This window comes from Phytophthora cinnamomi (genome assembly GCF_018691715.1).
Source record: "Phytophthora cinnamomi strain GKB4 chromosome Unknown Contig2, whole genome shotgun sequence".
Lineage (NCBI taxonomy): Eukaryota > Oomycota > Peronosporomycetes > Peronosporales > Peronosporaceae > Phytophthora > Phytophthora cinnamomi.
Window position 1 is genome coordinate 1320019 of NW_027150935.1, and position 17424 is coordinate 1337442.

A 17424-nucleotide genomic window follows, 5' to 3' on the forward strand; every position below is an offset into this window, starting at 1 on the left:
ATTGGATACGTGGCCGCAACACTCCACCGACGACAACCAAAGCGCGCAACAGCCAGTTTTCGATTTGCCTGGTCAGCGGCCCTGACGCTGCCGGGTAATGCCTTCGAGCTTACGCTCCGCTCGACCATACAGTCGAGCACTCGGTACGCCTATCGGCCTTGAGCACAATCGGTATACCCACTTAGTTGGGTCAGATTCAACGAGGTCAATGTAGGTCATTTGGGTATGGCCATTTCGGGGGTTGCCACTCGGCACCTTGCCTCTCAAGCAAGGCAAGGCATCTTCATGCCTTTGACCTTAACCGAATGAACCACGTTGACCCCTAATCTGATTGAATGCTGCAAATTTAAAATTTATGTGGTGATTAAAGTAATTGTAGACCTCCGCTTTGCCCTGAGGCCTCAAGCTGCAAATAGCCAGTATGGTAATTTCACGCTTTCGACATACCTGTGGATAGTTTGCCGTGGGCAGCACCAACGTTCTCGTGGCCGTGGGGTTGCTCATCATGATGTACCCGCCTCTCACCAAGGTGCCCTGGAACCTGGTGCACCGCATATTCGCCGTCTAGCGCCTGCTGCTGCTCACGATGGTGCAAAACTGGGTGCTCGGGCCCTTCGTCATGGTCTTCCTCTCGTCGGCCTTCTTCAGCGGCGACATTGGCTACATGACGGGGCTCAGCCTCGTGGGCTGCGCGTGCTGCATTGCCATGGTCGTGGTCTGGAACAGACTCGCGGGCGGAGACGCTGAGTACTGCGCCGCTATTGTGGCCGTGAACTCTGTACTCACCATTGGACTCTACTCGCCCTCCGCGGGCCTCTACATCAACGACCTCCCGAGCCACCTGGGCATCGATTCGAGCGCCGAGATCTACGTCGCCATGGGCGAAGTCGCCAAGAACGTCGGCATCTACATGGGCGCGCCGTTCGTGGCGGCGCTGCTCACGTGGTACGCGCTCACCAAGGCCAAGGGTGCCACCTGGTACTTCGACAAATTCACGCCGCGCATCGGCGTGCTCACGCTCATGGTGCTGCTCTTCACGATCATCGTGCTGTTCGCCTCGCAGAGCACGCGCATCCCGTCCAACCTGAACAAGGTCATCTACGCCGCCGTGCCGCTACTCATCTACTTCATGTTCATGTTCGTGGTCTCCTTCCTGATGAGCTGGTGGCTCGGGGCCACGTACGATCAAGCCGTGACGCTGTCGTTCACGGCTGCCAGCAACAACTTCGAACTGGCGCTGGCGGTGACCATTGCGTCGTTCGGACTCAAGTCGGACCCAGCGCAGATGCGTGTTGTGGACGCGTTCATCGAGATCCCCACGATGCTAGCGCTCGTGTACCTGGCGTTTTGGTTCCGGCCGGAGTCTATTCGATACAGTCAAGTGTTTGGACCTCCAGCGCGCGAAGCTCTCGAATGCGTTGAAGCATCAGCCACAGCGGTGAGAGTAGGTTTTGTCCTGTGTTCTTTTTGCCGCAAAGGTGAAAGTGAGCTAGGTGGGAAAGAAAGCATGTGCCCGTTAGCTCCGCGTGCTATCGTTGCACCCGTTGCATCAAACTATCTTCAGGACTGTGAGCTTGAGCTAAGTAATGTGTAATATTCTAGTATGCAATATTGTAGTTGTTGCTCGTTTGAGTGTGTTTCGTGACCATCATTGTGTTGGATGTGTATTGAGTTAGAAGCAACATTCAGTTTTGGTGTGAAATGATTGCAACGGTATAATGCAGATATAAATATGTTGTGGTGCTATCATTTCAAAATTGGGAGGGTTTCCCAACAACTCTGGATTCAAATCCAGAGAACAATAATCTCGAAAGTATAGATTTGTATCACATAGCGTAAAGAAGTCTTCTTGAAATTCGACCTCTGATTAACTGATGATATTGCAAGGTATCACTTGTCTTTGTGTTCAAATCATTATTAAATCTGATTAACTGATGATATTGCAAGGTATCACTTGTCTTTGTGTTCAAATCCGTATTGTGAGTTCTACTCCAAACTGGGCTAGGCCAGGTCACTAGCAGTAACGCGAGGCGTGAAACAAGGTGATCCGTTGTCATCACTTCTTTTCTTACTCTGTATCGAGCCACTTGGCAATCTTATCCGCCATCGCCAAGACCTTGGTGTACCGGTCAATGTACAAACCACGATAACTGGTCTATACTTTGCAGATTACTCGACATTGATAGCCACGAACCCGAATAGATTACGACAACAACTAGAACAGGTGCAAATCTACTGTCAAGGATCAGGAGCACGCCTCAACTTAAAAAAATCCGCGTTATTGCCACTAAACAAAAGGCAAACGTGTCCAGTAATCCCCGAAGTTAAGTGTCTAGGCCCCAACGATTCAGTCAAATATTTAGGCATATCAATCGGCCAACACATATCGGATGACACAATAGTCGCCGAACTCAACAACAAATTCTACAGAGGGTTCGAAATATGGGGTCGGCCACCGAGAACACTCCGGGGGCGGCTCCTACTAGTACACACTATGATACTCTCCGTACTTTGGCACTTCACGTCGCACACTACGATCCCAACTTCCTGCGTTCTGAGATGGCAGCGAGTGTTAAATAAGTTTGTGCTGACCCGGAAAAATGAAGAGGACTCAACCTTCATTCAACTGGCTCCAACTGAGGACTGTATCAACCGCGAGAGGCAGGCGGATTCCAACTTCCCCACCTGCAAACACAACTAAATGTACAACGACTACAACTTCTCCAGCAGTTTGCGAAGATGACAGAAGCTCCAGAGAAGGGAAACTGGCCATCCCTAGCAGCCACGTTCTTCGAGGCGCTAACTCCATCCGTACCAGTAAACCACCCGCTAGATTTCCTGGACATCTCGCCTTCCAAGTTCAAGTGCCTGCTACTTATGGGGTCTCTGCTCCATTGGTGGACCGAAACATGGAAGATATGGCACAAGATCGAGTGGCCCGCAAAAGGAGGCCAGAACCGCCCAGCAAAAGCAATACTGTGTGCCCCACTCTGGATATCAAAAACCCTCTCCTCCATTACACAACTCCACAAGGGCACAAACGAAACCTTGCCACAATTGCAGAGCCGAAAAGGTGTTTCAGACTCCAGGTAGCCAAAACTCTACAATACGCTTGTATGAAAGATATTATCGACGACATTGACAACATCCATCAATTTCCACATTCCTAAGGAAAACCTCGGATCCTAGTAATACTAGCGTCCCTCTACAGACTCAGAAAAAGTGGCTCCGAAGTCTTCATAAAGAGCTCATGCAAGTTATTTCCCAAGTGGAAGCGACACTATGCAACTTAGAACTTCAAACAAACCAAGCGACGACTTTCCTTCCCAACGTAGGAGTCAAAACAGCCGCAAAAATATTCGCATTTCCTCACATACCCCGGGACAAGGTGAAACAATTACTACAACCACAGCTGCTAAACCCCACCCAACATCCTATCTGCCAAGATCTAACTGCCACAACGTTAGAAGATGTTTCCGCCTTTGTGAGATTTGGACGCCAACATAGATCGGAACTCCTGCCAATTTACGATGAACTACAAATGCGCAACGTATTTTGCCAGTAAGGTCGCGCTTCTGGTTCCTCAAACATCTAGATCCAAATATCCAGTGCTGCCCTTATCCTACATGCAACAACATAGAGACAGCAAAACATCTCTTCAAAGACTGCTCCAAGTCTGATGCACTGTGGAAAGAACTGTGGAAAGACTGGCGCCGCTTCTTTGAAGGCCCCCTTTCCTGGACAAATATTGTGATGCCCCACAAGCTGCAAGTAGCACCACGCTGGAATAACCAACAAGCTGAGATTATATCACTATGGAATATGATCAGGTGCATTACCCTCCACCACCGCTGGACAGAACGAAACCGGCTCTGCTTCGAGGAAATCGACCCTGAACCACTCAATACTACCCTTGCCGCGATTTACACAACATTCGGAGCTCACTACCGTCGGCTGCTTAGACAGACCGACAAGCCGAATCAAAAGAACTTCACAACCATTCTCAAAAATGTGGCAACATCCAGTTTCTTCGGGGAGTTCCAACGAAGAAACCACGATATATTCCGAGTACGTCATGTTCAGCTACATCTCACCCAATGGACAGGCATCGAATTCCAGACACTGATCGAATAAACGACAAGAAGATAGCACTACTACTTAGCAAATTGAGAAGACCACTAATCGGTTATCGACCATTCTTCCCTCCACTAGCAGTGACTATAAGCGTTTCGTTTCTGCATACAATCACCTCTACTAAATACGAATAAAGCGTGCCATGTGGTGCGGGGCACTTGAGCTTGTATTGGAGCAGTTCACGGAATTGAGCCAAACTTAGCCGAAACGCACAAATAGTGCCTGGAACGCCTTTTCGTTCCATTAGCGGATTTTTTCTGGTCAATCACAGACCCGAAAAAAATCCGACTTGCTGAATAAAAAAAACTGAGCTGCTGCGGCGGACATTGACTACCCCTATTATAAGCTTCAATTTTTTTTCTCGGAGCTTATAATACAAGCTTCAAAGTTTATTCGCGGACTGCGAACATGTTGCCGTAGCTAACACATTTTATGGATTATCTATTGTACACTATTCAGACTCTGAATCAGAGTCTCTACGGTTGTGCGGTTGAGCAGCCGTGACCACCCGTCTATCGAATCTGGCGATCCTGCCGGCACTGCATGTATCGTAGCTGGTGGCAGCAAACGGCAGTTGCTGGTGAAAGGGACAGAAATGAGTGTCGTGGATGAAGAGGTTGTGAAAGGCGAGGATTCGACTTTGCCTCAACCCATCGACGAAAGAACTTTGGATCAAGATTACTACCTACTATACATGTACGTACAGACAACGACTTACAAAGCCGGCAGACACAAAAAGCTGGCAGACGAAGACGTGGACAACAAGGACTCACCAGCTAATCATATTCGTTCAGTAGAGTTCTTCTTTGCATGCCATATGCTTTTGAGTACTTTATATGAATTTACGTGTGTTTTATGAAACCATTGGCGTGTTTTATGTCATTAAATCTGCCGGGTTTTCTTGCTCTTTTATTAGGGGGATGGCATTCATGATGCCGGCTTAGTAAGTCGTTGTCTGTACATGTACGGGTACGTACGTGCGTTTTGCCGCAATCACAACGTGCAGCGTGTCTTGGCAACTTCTTCGGATACACCTGGTATTATCAATGGGATGTGGTCGAAGTCAGCAGCTCCTTCTCTCTGGCTGTGAAGGATCCTCTGTTCTGTTGCAGAGTACACGTGACTGTGTATTCGTAGAGTCTTGCTACAGACAGTACAATGATGTATTATTGGATATACTATACACATCTGTATGTAGTAATGCTTACGCTATGATGCCGCAGTTTGGCTAATCAGGTTATCCGATCTCATCTAATCTAGAATTAACTTGATCAGAAAAAAATCTAACGTGGTGTGCATGTATCACGAGGCAGAAACTACGCAATCTAAATGATACCGTGTGGTTCGGCTTGTGTTCATGCAGCTCCATTCACATTTCAAACATCAGTCTGGCTAGGTAAGTGCCCGACGTTGTACCCCGGGCACTGTTTGATATGACGTAGGTACTTCTATATGACAGAAAACACATACTCTATTGTGTTTTGCAACGATTAGTTTACTTTCGTCGATATTATTGAATGTTATTATTTTAGTGATCAATTTTCTAGCGACGATCTCAACGATTCATTTTGCGTTTTCAAGAGTGCAAATCGAGGCCAATACAGTAAAAGTAAATCGGGGTCTAAATGATATCGCCTCGTTTTTTATTGGTCGTGTATTACCGGTACCAGTAGTGAACACGCTCTACAAGTAGTTATGTGTGTGACACGTGTGTTCAGTACATGGCTGCAGCGATGCTTACCGATCAACCGATCCTATCTTTTATCGTGCTGTAGTGTACCGGATGTTTTTTTTTATTTGTATTGTAGTCACTTAGGTACTCTAACGACTTCTAATACAAAGTTCCTGCCTCGGCTCGTTTGCGTCGTCTGCAAGCTGTCACCCTTCGTAGGTGTAGTCCCTTGTGGGGAGACTAATCCGCTCTGTAATTTGATCCTTCTGTATGTGTAGCTCCATTCGTCCAGTGTTGAAGGTCGTTATTAAAGTGGCTCAAAGCTGATGGCCAGAGCGCATTCGGTTTTGCACCAGCCTCAAGTGTGGTCTGCCTGCTGCGGCCCGTGTCCATCGCCATATTCGCCAAAGCATCAGCCGTTTTATTGAAGGCTCGCAAATGGTGGATCCACGATCGGACGCCACATTTATCAGCCAGCACGCGGCATCGTTGATACAATGTGCGTAAATGTGCCGCCTTCGGTGGGGTTCGGTGCAATTGTTGCCGTATGATGAGTTGGCTATCCCCAACAACGTGGATTGGCCTCAAATTAGGAAGCATTCAGAGCATGAAGCAGCCCTTGAAGCAGGCCCTTGTATTCTGCTTGATTGTTCGTTGTGGTTGGTGCAGCGTATGACATGCTAGCTGCCCAGATGACGCCGCCTGCGGAGGAGGTGCTGTCCACATTCACGATGATTCTTCCACTACCCCCAGGTCCAGGATTCGCCCTGTAGTGGGTCTAACTTGACTCACTACTTTTGCTTACACGTTGCGCTACTTGTATGAGGAAGTGTAAGTACTTAGTTATTACTTAGGCTAATTATATTTGAATACACAAATATAAGTTAAATGAAATAAAGACTCCAATTGACTTCGATTAGGTAAAATGAGAACTGTATTGTTTGTGAATTGATCTTCCTCCAAAATCTGCTAAATCTGTTTATCATCTATGAAAGGGGTTGGCAGCGGCTGGCTGTCAGAGCCCCGCTAATATGCATGTCTCTGATTGGTAGAAAGATGCTGCTTTCTACCAATACGATCTTTGGGTATGTGTGGACCACTCATTGTGGTGGCCCACTTCAATGTATCCATTGGTGTGACTTACACCAAGGTGAGGAAGTATCTAAAACTTGTAACAGATATCTTATATGTTAAAATCATAAGTGGCTTGTAGCCACTTGTGCGTGTAACCCCGTTACCCCCCCTTAAGGTTAGACGCGCGGGGTCCCCGCACGTCAATCTTTTGGAATTGACCATTCGTCAATTCTCCGCGTTTGGAGAAGAAATCCGCGCTCATTCAACGATGATCGCGCCTCAGAAGAAGTCTTCTAAGTCGGTGGGGAGTCATCTCTCCATCGACGACTACTTCGAACGCCAGAAGGCGAAGTACGGCGACTCCGTCGACTTCGACGACAACGATGAAGACATGGAGGACGAAAGGACTCGTCCTCAAAGTGCAAGGACTCAGTGTCGAGTGAATAGCTCGACCCTCATGCCAAGAATATTCGCCCGCGTGAAGGGGGCGAATCGGACGCTTCGAGTTCGAAGCGTTCGCGAACTGAGAGTGATACCCCACTCCCTTCCGCTGGGGCTCTCAGTACTCCGCGCGCTGTTGCTACAGCGCGTGATGTCAAAGCTCGAGGCTCTCCGCGCGCGATCCGTGGATGCCGTCCGCATCCGAGATTGCGGACCGGTATGGGAACTCGGTATCTCCGAATGAGGTGCCGCTGTACGTGTGCAGTGCCATCAAAGATGACGCTGTGGCTGCCGAGCTGCACTTTGATGCGGAAACGCATCAAAGGCGCGATTACTACATCGGACTCTTTCATGAGCTCCGATGGTTTCAAAGCAAGAAGACGTCTTCTCGCAGCAAAGTGCCCGAGTGGCAGGCACTTTGTCAAAGTTGGAACGCCTTTGTTGAAAACTTCAACAAAAAGCCGAGTGCTTACCGTGATCGGATTAAGCAAGCGCGTGATCGCTTCGAGACGTACTCGAAGCGTGGAAAGTTGGAGCAACTCCACGTTGCTGCGGAGGAGGCTAATGTGCCGTGCGCTGTGCCCGAGGACTTTCAGTGCACGAAGTGCTTCCCAGGCGCGGTCCGCTTGAGCGACCGCGACCTGAACGGGTACACGTCGTTCCGTGTGCCCAAGAGTCTCAAATAGCTCCGTGTTAAGTTCTTAGCACGTGAGGGTTCGGGCGCTAGCGATGGTAGCAGCGCTCGTATTACTTCTGTTGCACCAGCGCGTACTGCTCCTCGTACGCCCTCACCATTTCCGGAACGTCCTCCAGCAAGACGTTCCGCGGCTCCCATGTATCTTGATGGGGAGGAAATCCTCTCCAACGAATACGAAAACGAGCCCCTTGAGGGTTCGTTTTCGTGATACTATGGTCAACAATCCGCTCAACAATCCAGCGGGTTGAGCCGCGAGCGTCACGGATCGGCGGTGGCGGGGGTGGGAACACGCCCCGGGTATGATCATCCCCGGGTTGATCAGTATGCGCCTCTCCACGACCGGGTGACCGCCGTGGAGCGTTTCCAGGGCGCTGAGTTCGCCGCCCTGAAGCAGGAACTGGCGAACCAGAAGGCCCAAGTCGCGGCGGTCTCGAAGACCGCCTCGAATATCCAGGTCGAGCTGGGGACCCAGATGAAGGGGTTGCTCCAGCGCGTCCGCGCGCTGGAGGAGAGGCTGCTCGTTGCCGAGGCCAAGGCTTCCTGTAACAGGGTTACACGCACAAGTGGCTACAAGCCACATGTGATTTTAACAGACAAGATATCTGTTAAAAGTTTTAGATACTTGCTCACCTTGGTGTAAGTCACACCAATGGATACATTGAAGTGGGCCACCACAATGAGTGGTCCACACATACCCAAAGATCCTATTGGTAGAAAGCAGCATCTTTCTACCAATTAGAGACGTGCATATTGGCGGGGCTCTGACAGCCAGCCGCTGTCAACCCCTTTCATAGATGATAAACAGTTTTAGCAGATTTAGGAGGAAAATCAATTCACAAACAATACAGTTCTCATTTTACCTTAAACTACCTACTTGGTGTTTTATTTGATTTATATTATACTTGTGGACTCAAGTATAATTAATCCAGATTATTAATAAGCTCCTACGCTTCCTCATACACGTAGCGCGACGTGTAAGCTAAAGTAGTGAGTTAAGTTAGACCCACTACACCTGGTAGCACTTTGTAGTCCGTCCAACGACCGACTGCTTGACGTTCGTACGCGGTGTACGAACGCGGAGCCGAGAACCACATGAGCACGGAGGTGCCCATGGAGAGCTCCAACACGCCTGCAACGCATGTTGCACGCGCGGACTGCCCCCACCTGTCGGATCCAGAGTGGGAAGCCCTCCAACGACTGTCAACAGTCATTGGGGAGGCGGCGATAGCTACAATGTTGCGTACGCTATCGCCGACAGAGCAACATGGTGTTGCTCTGGGATTCATCATGAAGGAGCAGCGCGATGCTGCTTCCTCAGTGACGGCGTCGTCGGGGACGACACCGCGTGCTCAATCATTAAAATTGAGCGTGAGCAATTATGTAGGAAGAGAGGGCGAGCCTCTCCTCCGATGGCTTGTCGAACTCGACACAGCCATTGCGGCTCGACGTATCGTCGACCCGTTGTCAAAGGTTGCGTTCGCCATGTCATGTCTTGGCGGACGAGCGAGGAGTTGGGCGTACGGACGCCGACTCTCAGATCCTACGTGCTTTAGCACGTACGAGATATTCAAAGAGGAGCTCAAACAAGCGTTTGAGCCCCCGCAAAATGAATTCCGGTCGAGGACGGAATTCCTCGACCTGCAGCAGGGTAAGCATGACGTCCATGCTTACGCGCAGCGTGCACGGTACTTGGTCTCGAACATCGTGACCAACCCGATAGACGAGGCGACTAAAGTCGTCACGTTCATGAAGGGACTTAGAGATGGGCCCGTGAAGACCTATCTCTTCCGAGAGTACCCGAGTACTCTCGAAGCTGCGATTACTCTCGCAATGCAAGAAGAGTTTAGCCTGCGGCAGGCTAAACTGCATGCGAGCGTGCCGAGGTCGCAACCGCGCCCGGTAGTGAGCACGGGAGGTCCGGAACCAATGGACCTCTCGAACGCAACGGCTGCTGGTCACCAGCAGCACGGAAATAATGTGCGATGCTTCCGCTGCGGAAGGATCGGTCATTTACAGGAGTGCACGGCTCCCGTGCACTACAATAGTGGCCGTCGTGGCGATGCCGGGCATCGCCGCGAACAAACAAAAACGAGAACATCCAGTAGGCGCGGGGCGCCCTACTGGTAATGCAGTCGCGCGTGCCGACATCGGGCACGCGACACTGAGACAGCAGCCCCCAGTGAGACCAGCTCTCACTGCAAGAAACACGATGACAGGCCGAACCTAGTCATCTTGAAGGTTTACTCGAAGAGAGCGAGTGACTCTCTTCGAGCTTTGGTGGATTCAGGCGCGTCGAACAACTTTGTTCGACTACGAAGCCTGCCGAGATTTGACTTCGGGGAGGTAAATGTACCTCGAAGGCTCCTGGAGGTACGACTGGCAACAGGTGCCATCATGAAGACTGAGAAGCGCGTCGTGAACGTGCGCTTCTCGTACAAACAACGAGTGTTTGTCGAACACTTTATCGTCCTGGACCTGGACGATAAGTTCGACATAGTTATGGGCATGCCGTGGCTTGCACGGCATGATCCGGTAATTGACTGGAAGAAGCGCACGCTCGTGCGCGTCAGTCGCGACAGCGGAACAGAGAGCGATGGCCCTGTTACCGCAGCGCACGCACCAGCAGGTGCGCGCGGCTCACCAGTCGAGACAGCGCTTTATGTTGCTATCCCGGAGTGCCCAGGAAGTGCGCGAGGGCGCGCACAAGTGAGACCAACGTCGGCAAGGCTGCCGACGTCGGAAGAAAAAGATGTGTTGGTTCCGGGAACCAACACCCACGTTCAAGCGTGTAAGGGACAGTCCCTGACCCGAAGCGGTCAGGTCGACAACGACGCGTCGGCTCCGGGAGCCGACGCACCCTCGGTCATGAGGGGCTCCGCCAATGAATAGCGTCGAGGTGACGAAGGCGTGTCAACGCCGGGAGTTGACGCTGTAAACAGTGCGGACGGCTGCAAACGTACCGCACTGACGCAATTTGCATGCTGTCGTGCAGCCGGGCTGCACGAAGAAGCATGCGGTCGAGCCGGGCTTGATACCGCGCGCCCGCGGAGAGAGTCCGCCGGCGAACAACTGTCCACGACCGGGCCTGGACCAGAAGAACAACTGTGCGGAGCCGGGCTCCGCACAACAAAAAGACGGCGCTTGTGAAGAACGCTGCGCAAGTCTCGGTCCGAGACCGAGACGCGACAAGAACTGTCTGCCGGGCGGGCAGAGGCGGTGACGCCGGGCATCGAGACGCTAAGCGTCTTGACGCGCACCGATACTGGATTCCAGTATCGTGAAATGAAACTTGCTCATCCTCCGACGACGGCGTCGGAGTTAACTTCGCTTCCAGCCATGAGCTGGAAGCGCTTCACGCGCGACTTGCACGATGGATGCATCGAGCAGGTCTGCGTTCTTTCGAACAGCGAAAGAACGAAGAGCGAGAGCGAAGAGTTGAGGCAGCTCTTCATGGGAAGTACCACTGATAGTGAAGACACTCTCAGTGCGAAGACGAAGCGAGAGCGCTTCGAGGAACAAGGTTGGGACTCGCTGAAGTCGAGTCCCTATTACGAATTGTTGAGGGAGTACAAAGACGTACTCCCGGAAGAGATTCCTGCGGAGCTTCCGTAGGATAAGGGCATTCAGCACGAGATTGATCTCGTGCCGGGCACGAAGTACTGTGTCACGCGGCAGTGGCCACTGCCGCGAGAGCAAGTAGAAGCAATCGACGACTTCTTTGAAAGTCGTCGCAAAGCAGGACAAGTGCGGAAAGTCGTCGCAAAGCAGGACAAGTGCGGGAATCAAAGTCCCCGCACAGTGCTCCGACGTTCTGTGTCAAAAAGCCACAGGGCGGATGGCGCATCGTTCATGCCTACAACAAGCTGAACGATGCAACGGTACCGGCGCAGACACCGATACCGCGAAAAGATGTTATCATCGATTCGATGGCATGGAGCACCGTTTACAGTGCTCTCGACTTGCGAGATGGATTTTATCAAATCCTAATGCGTGAGAGGGATGTCCCTCTCACGGCAGTGAGCACACCAAGCGGCATGCTCTGGGAATGGCTAGTAATGCCGCAGGGACTTAAGAACGCCCCTACGACCTTCAACAGGTGCGTGACGCACTTGTTGCGCTCGGTGCGCGACTTCGCGCCGAGCTATTCGATGATGTATTCATCCACAGCCGGGATGTGGACGGGAGGACCGAGATTGAGATGCACAGGGTGTATCTCCGGAAGCTACTTGAGCTTATGCGAAAGCATAAGCTCTACGCGAACCTGAAGAAGTGTATCTTCGGGGCGAGCGAGATACCCGTCCTCGGGTGTCTCGTAGGAAAGAATGGTGTTCGCCCTGACCCGGAAAAGGTCCAAGTGATAAATGAATGGCCGACGCCTTCAAGCGTCAAGGAACTGAGGCAGTTCCTTGGCTTGGCCACGTACTTGTGCAAGTACGTGGAGGATTACGCGGGCAAGATCCGCCCGCTGTCACAGCGTCTTAAGAAGGAAGCTGTGTAGAATTGGACAACCGATTGCCAAAAGGCATTCGATGCAGTCAAGCGAGGCTTGACTGAGGCGCCGATCTTGGCAGTAGCTGACCAAGATCGTCCATTTCACGTCGTATGTGACGCATCCGACTTCGCGATCGGATGTGCGTTGATGCAGCACGATCACGAGGACCGTGATCGTGTCGTCTACTACCAATCGCGTCAGCTGAAGGCAGCTGAGCGTAACTATCCGGTGCATGACAAGGAACTCCTTGCCATGAAATACGCATTCGCAAAGTTCCGAGTGTATTTGCTTGGAAGTAGACCATTCGTGGTCTACACCGACCATGCTTCACTGCGCACCGCAGTGAAGTCGCCACATATATCACAAAGAATGGCGGGATGGCTCTCATTCTCTGCAGAGTATAACTTCCGGGTCGAATACAAACCCGGAGGATTGAATGTGGTGGCCGACGCGTTATCACGTCGGTCGGACTATGCGGAAGCTGTTGACGTCAATGCCATTGACGCCATGCGATCGAGCAAACCCACATCGTCCCCGCTGGACGATGTGAAGGCCGCGTACGCGCACGACGTGGACACAAAGCTCTTGCTGGCCTATGGCACAGCGCCTTCTGACAAGTTTCGTCAGAAGCTGCCCAAGCACCTTCGTGCGCGTGCACACGGCTTTCGAGTGCACGACGGATTACTGCTTTATAATGCAGTCGACGACAACGCGATCCGCGTTGTCGTGCCGAATGACCATGACCTGCGACTCAGGATCATGTACGAGTATCATGATGCCCCGACCGCGGGACATCTCGGACGTGAGAAGACATACGTCCTTCTCACGCGCGACTTCTACTGGCACCACCAGTATAAGTGGGCGCGCAAGTACATCCGTGCTTGCGAGGTATGGAAACGCGTAAAGCTTGCGCCGTTTGCGCAGGCTCCATTGTAATCACTACCGACTCCGTCGGAGTGCTGGAAGTCCATGTCATTGGACTTCATCTTTGGTCTTCCCCCGGACAGCGGAGGGAATACCGGTGTTGTGGTCTTCGTCGACCGCTTCAGCAAGATGGTACATCTTGCTGCGGTGCCGGCAGAAGTGACTGCGAAGCAGACGGCCCGTCTGTTCGTTGACATGGTGTTCAAACACCATGGCATGCCGACCGACATTGTGTCATGCGTCACAGCGCACCTGTGGCAAGAAGTGTTTACATTTCTTGGGAGCCAGCTTTCCATGTCGACTGCGGATCATCCGCAGACGGACGGCCAAACCGAGCGCGTGAACCGCGTGCTCGTCGACATTCTGAAGAGCTACGCTCACTCGTTCCAATACTGGAGCGAGTGTTTGTCGATGGCGGAATTCGCCATCAACAACTTGGTGCATGCCTCGACCGGACATACACCAGTTTATGTGAATGCCATGCGGCATCCCCGTCTGCCGAGTTTACTCGGAGTGGTGGCTCCCACTTTAAGTGGGGGAGGATCTACGACTGCAACACAGCAGTCGCAAAAAGCCGCTGACACCTGCACAGTGTCAGCCGCGACAACAAGGAACAAGACAACCAGGTCTGCGCCCCGCGCAGACCTTGGTAGGAAGAACCAAGGGTCAGCGCCCTGCGCTGACCCCCAGAACAAGGAAAACGAGTCTGTGCAGAGCACAGACTCCACAAGGAACAAGGACGACGGGTCTGCGCAGGGCGCAGACACCGCGAAGAACCACGCAGAGGCCGGGCCTCTTGCGTAGAGCGAGCTGAACGAGTTCAGCTCGGATGCGATTGACTTCATCAATAAAATACAAGCCGTAATTCGGTTTGTCCAGGACACGATTGCAGCTTCTGTGGATAGACAGAAGTTTAACGGCGATAATATTGGCAGGGGCAACACAAATGAATTCAAAGTGGATTCATTGGTTTTGTTATCTACTCAAAACCTACCTAAACATGCTGTTTCGGATTTCGGAGCAAGTAAGCTTGCCCCGCGCTTCATCGGGCCATTCACGGTGATGGCACGCCACGGGAACGCATACACGCTAGACATACCGTCTAGCATGCGGCTCCACCCGACATTTTATGTCGGGCGGTTAAAGCCATACCTCCAGCACGAGCCAAGAGAAGCAACAGAAATGCTTAGAGATGTCGACGCACAGACGCGGTCGACATCGAAGAATCGTACACAGACACTGTGTTGTCTGTCCCCGTGGTAGTGGCGCACCTCGCGCTACCGCGCATGGTACTCAGCAACAGAGAGTTTACACTCTGTTGCAATTGTGGTCTCCAGCTTGATCGTGCTCATTGCGGATGAGCACGGAAATCCCCAGCACAAACAATTGACAAGCAGTCAATATTAATTGACGTGTCGAGACCGACACGTCTAAGCTTAACGGGGGGATGGTGTAACGGGGTTACACGCACAAGTGGCTACAAGCCACATGTGATTTTAACGGATAAAATATCTGTTAAAAGTTTTAGATACTTCCTCATCTTGGTGTAAGTCACACCAATTGATACATTGAAGTGGGCCACCACAATGAGTGGTCCACACATACCCAAAAGATACTATTGGTAGAAAGCAGCATCTTTCTACCAATTAGAGACGTGCATATTGGCGGGGCTCTGACAGCCAGCCGCTGTCAACCCCTTTCATAGATGATAAACAGTTTTAGCAGATTTAGGAGGAAAATCAATTCACAAACCATACAGTTCTCATTTTACCTTAAACTACCTACTTGGTGTTTTATTTGATTTATATTATACTTGTGGACTCAAGTATAATGAATTCAGATTATTAATAAGCTCCTACGCTTCCTCATACACGTAGCGCGACGTGTAAGCTAAAGTAGTGAGTTAAGTTAGACCCACTACACCTGGTAGCACTTTGTAGTCCGTCCAACGACCGACCGCTTGACGTTCGTACGAGGTGTACGAACGCGGAGCCGAGAACCCCATGAGCACGGAGGTGCCCATGGAGAGCTCCAACACGCCTGCAACGCAGGTTGCACGCGCTGACTGCCCCTACCTGTCGGACCCAGAGTGGGAAGCCCTCCAACGACTGTTAACAGTCATTGGGGAGGCGGCGATAGCTACGATGCTGCGTACGCTATCGCCGACAGGGCAACATGGTGTTGCTCTGGGGTTCATCATGAAGGAGCAGCGTGACGCTGCTTCCTCAGTGACGGCGTCGTCAGGGACGACACCGCGTGCTCAACCATTAAAGCTGAGCGTAAGCAATTACGTGGGAAGAGAGGGCGAGCCTCTCCTCCGATGGCTTGTCGAGCTCGACACAGCCATAGCGGCTCGACGCATCGTCGACCCGCTGTCGAAGGTCGCGTTCGCCATGTCCTGTCTTGGCGGACGGGCAAGGGGTTGGGCGTATGGACGCCGACTCTCCGATCCTACGTGCTTCAGCACGTACGAAGTGTTCAAAGAGGAGCTCAGACAAGCGTTTGAGCCCCCGCAAAACGAGTTCCGGTCGAGGGCGGAGTTCCTCGACCTTCAGCAGGGTAAGCATGACGTCCATGCTTACGCGCAGCGCGCACGATATTTGGTATCAAATATCGCGACTAACCCGATTGACGAGGCGCCCAAGGTCGTCACGTTCATGAAGGGACTTAGAGATGGGCCCGTGAAGACCTATCTCTTCCGAGAGTAAGCTAAAGTAGTGAGCCAAAGTAGGCCCACTACACTCGCGGTGATTCAATGGCTAACGGTCTTGTCGTGGTGTGCATGGTTTAGCAGCGGCGTGCGTGGTGGAGCTCGACGTCGGGAGCGCGGCGGTGGTAGTGGCGGCGGCACTGGATTCGTATGAGGTGCGTTCAGACATTGGGGAAGCCGCTCGCGGTGGTTCAATGGCTAACGGTTTTGTTGTGGTGTGCATGGTTTAGCAGCGGCGTGCGTGGATGCGTTCAGCTACTTACGGATATATCCCAAAGAAGAGTTACTGCCCCAGCCCGTTATGAAATTCGTTTACCAGCTCCAGTCAATGTTCTTCCATCGGGCAGTCAGCGCGGCCGAAGTGCTGGACGCTTTTCTGCCACTGAAGCACCAACTCGAACGGAACGCAGTGATCAAACACGTCGTACTCGCCGAACCCAACAGCGTTCCAATACGACCACGAGACGTAGTACTCGAGCATCGAGCAGAGCAGCTGCGACTTTATAAGATACACAACCCAGAGTATCTACTTACTAGTTCATATTAAGTAATTCGAACCTTTTCATTTTATCCAGTTGTTTGCATTTCAGGTCTTGTTTGGGTCTGGTCTCACCTTCGGTCTCAAGTTGCGAGGTGACCTGAAACGAGATCAGACCTCTCGGTGACCCGCTAAAACGTCTACCTTTGTGTATGTCCCTAGGTTCGCTCTTGGCTGCCATGCGACTAGTTCTGCGTTTGCGACGTCTTCTCCAAGATCGACAAAAGAGCCTCGTTTGTCAATTTCGGCGATCGGACGATGGCAGGACCAGGCAAGGCTCCTTCTAGACCGGGTAATTCCCGACTTGGGTAATCGGTTCCGGTCTCCCGGTCCTCTGCCCCTGTCCCCGCGGAGCGTGTGCTAGCTCTAAGCAACCGCAAGCCATACTAAATGTGCGCATTTTACTAACCCCCTTACATTTGTTCAACGGGTCCGCGCTCCCTCCCCAGTGCCCCCAACCAGCTCAAGCTGCTTCGTGAAAGTGTGTCGACTTCGACGGGCTGTTGGGTAGAGGAGTACAAGGATTGAATTGACCACAACGAAACAATGGTGACCGACTTCTGCTGTCCAAGCACCACCAAGAAAGTTGGGCTTCAAGCCCCGATCGTGAGCACCAAGACAGCCTTCAAGGCTCAAGAAATATTTACGTCAACCTTGCACTAGTCCGTGATGACTACTGGCAGCGCATCAAATAGGCTCAGCCTACAGAAACATCCAGGACTCGATATTTAACTACTAACAC

The 17424-nt window shown here is 51.7% G+C and overlaps 1 protein-coding gene across 1 annotated transcript; it reads left to right on the top strand.

Moving 5' to 3' along the window:
• Positions 1–586: 586 nt before the first annotated feature.
• Positions 587–16449, top strand: IUM83_12359 (arsenical-resistance protein; the record flags this gene model as incomplete). Its single annotated transcript, XM_067936980.1, has 3 exons — positions 587–1484; positions 16226–16299; positions 16375–16449. The coding sequence occupies 3 exons, from the start codon at positions 587–589 to the stop codon at positions 16447–16449; spliced, it is 1047 nt and encodes a 348-aa protein (XP_067800134.1).
• Between the last annotated feature and the right edge of the window lie 975 nt (positions 16450–17424).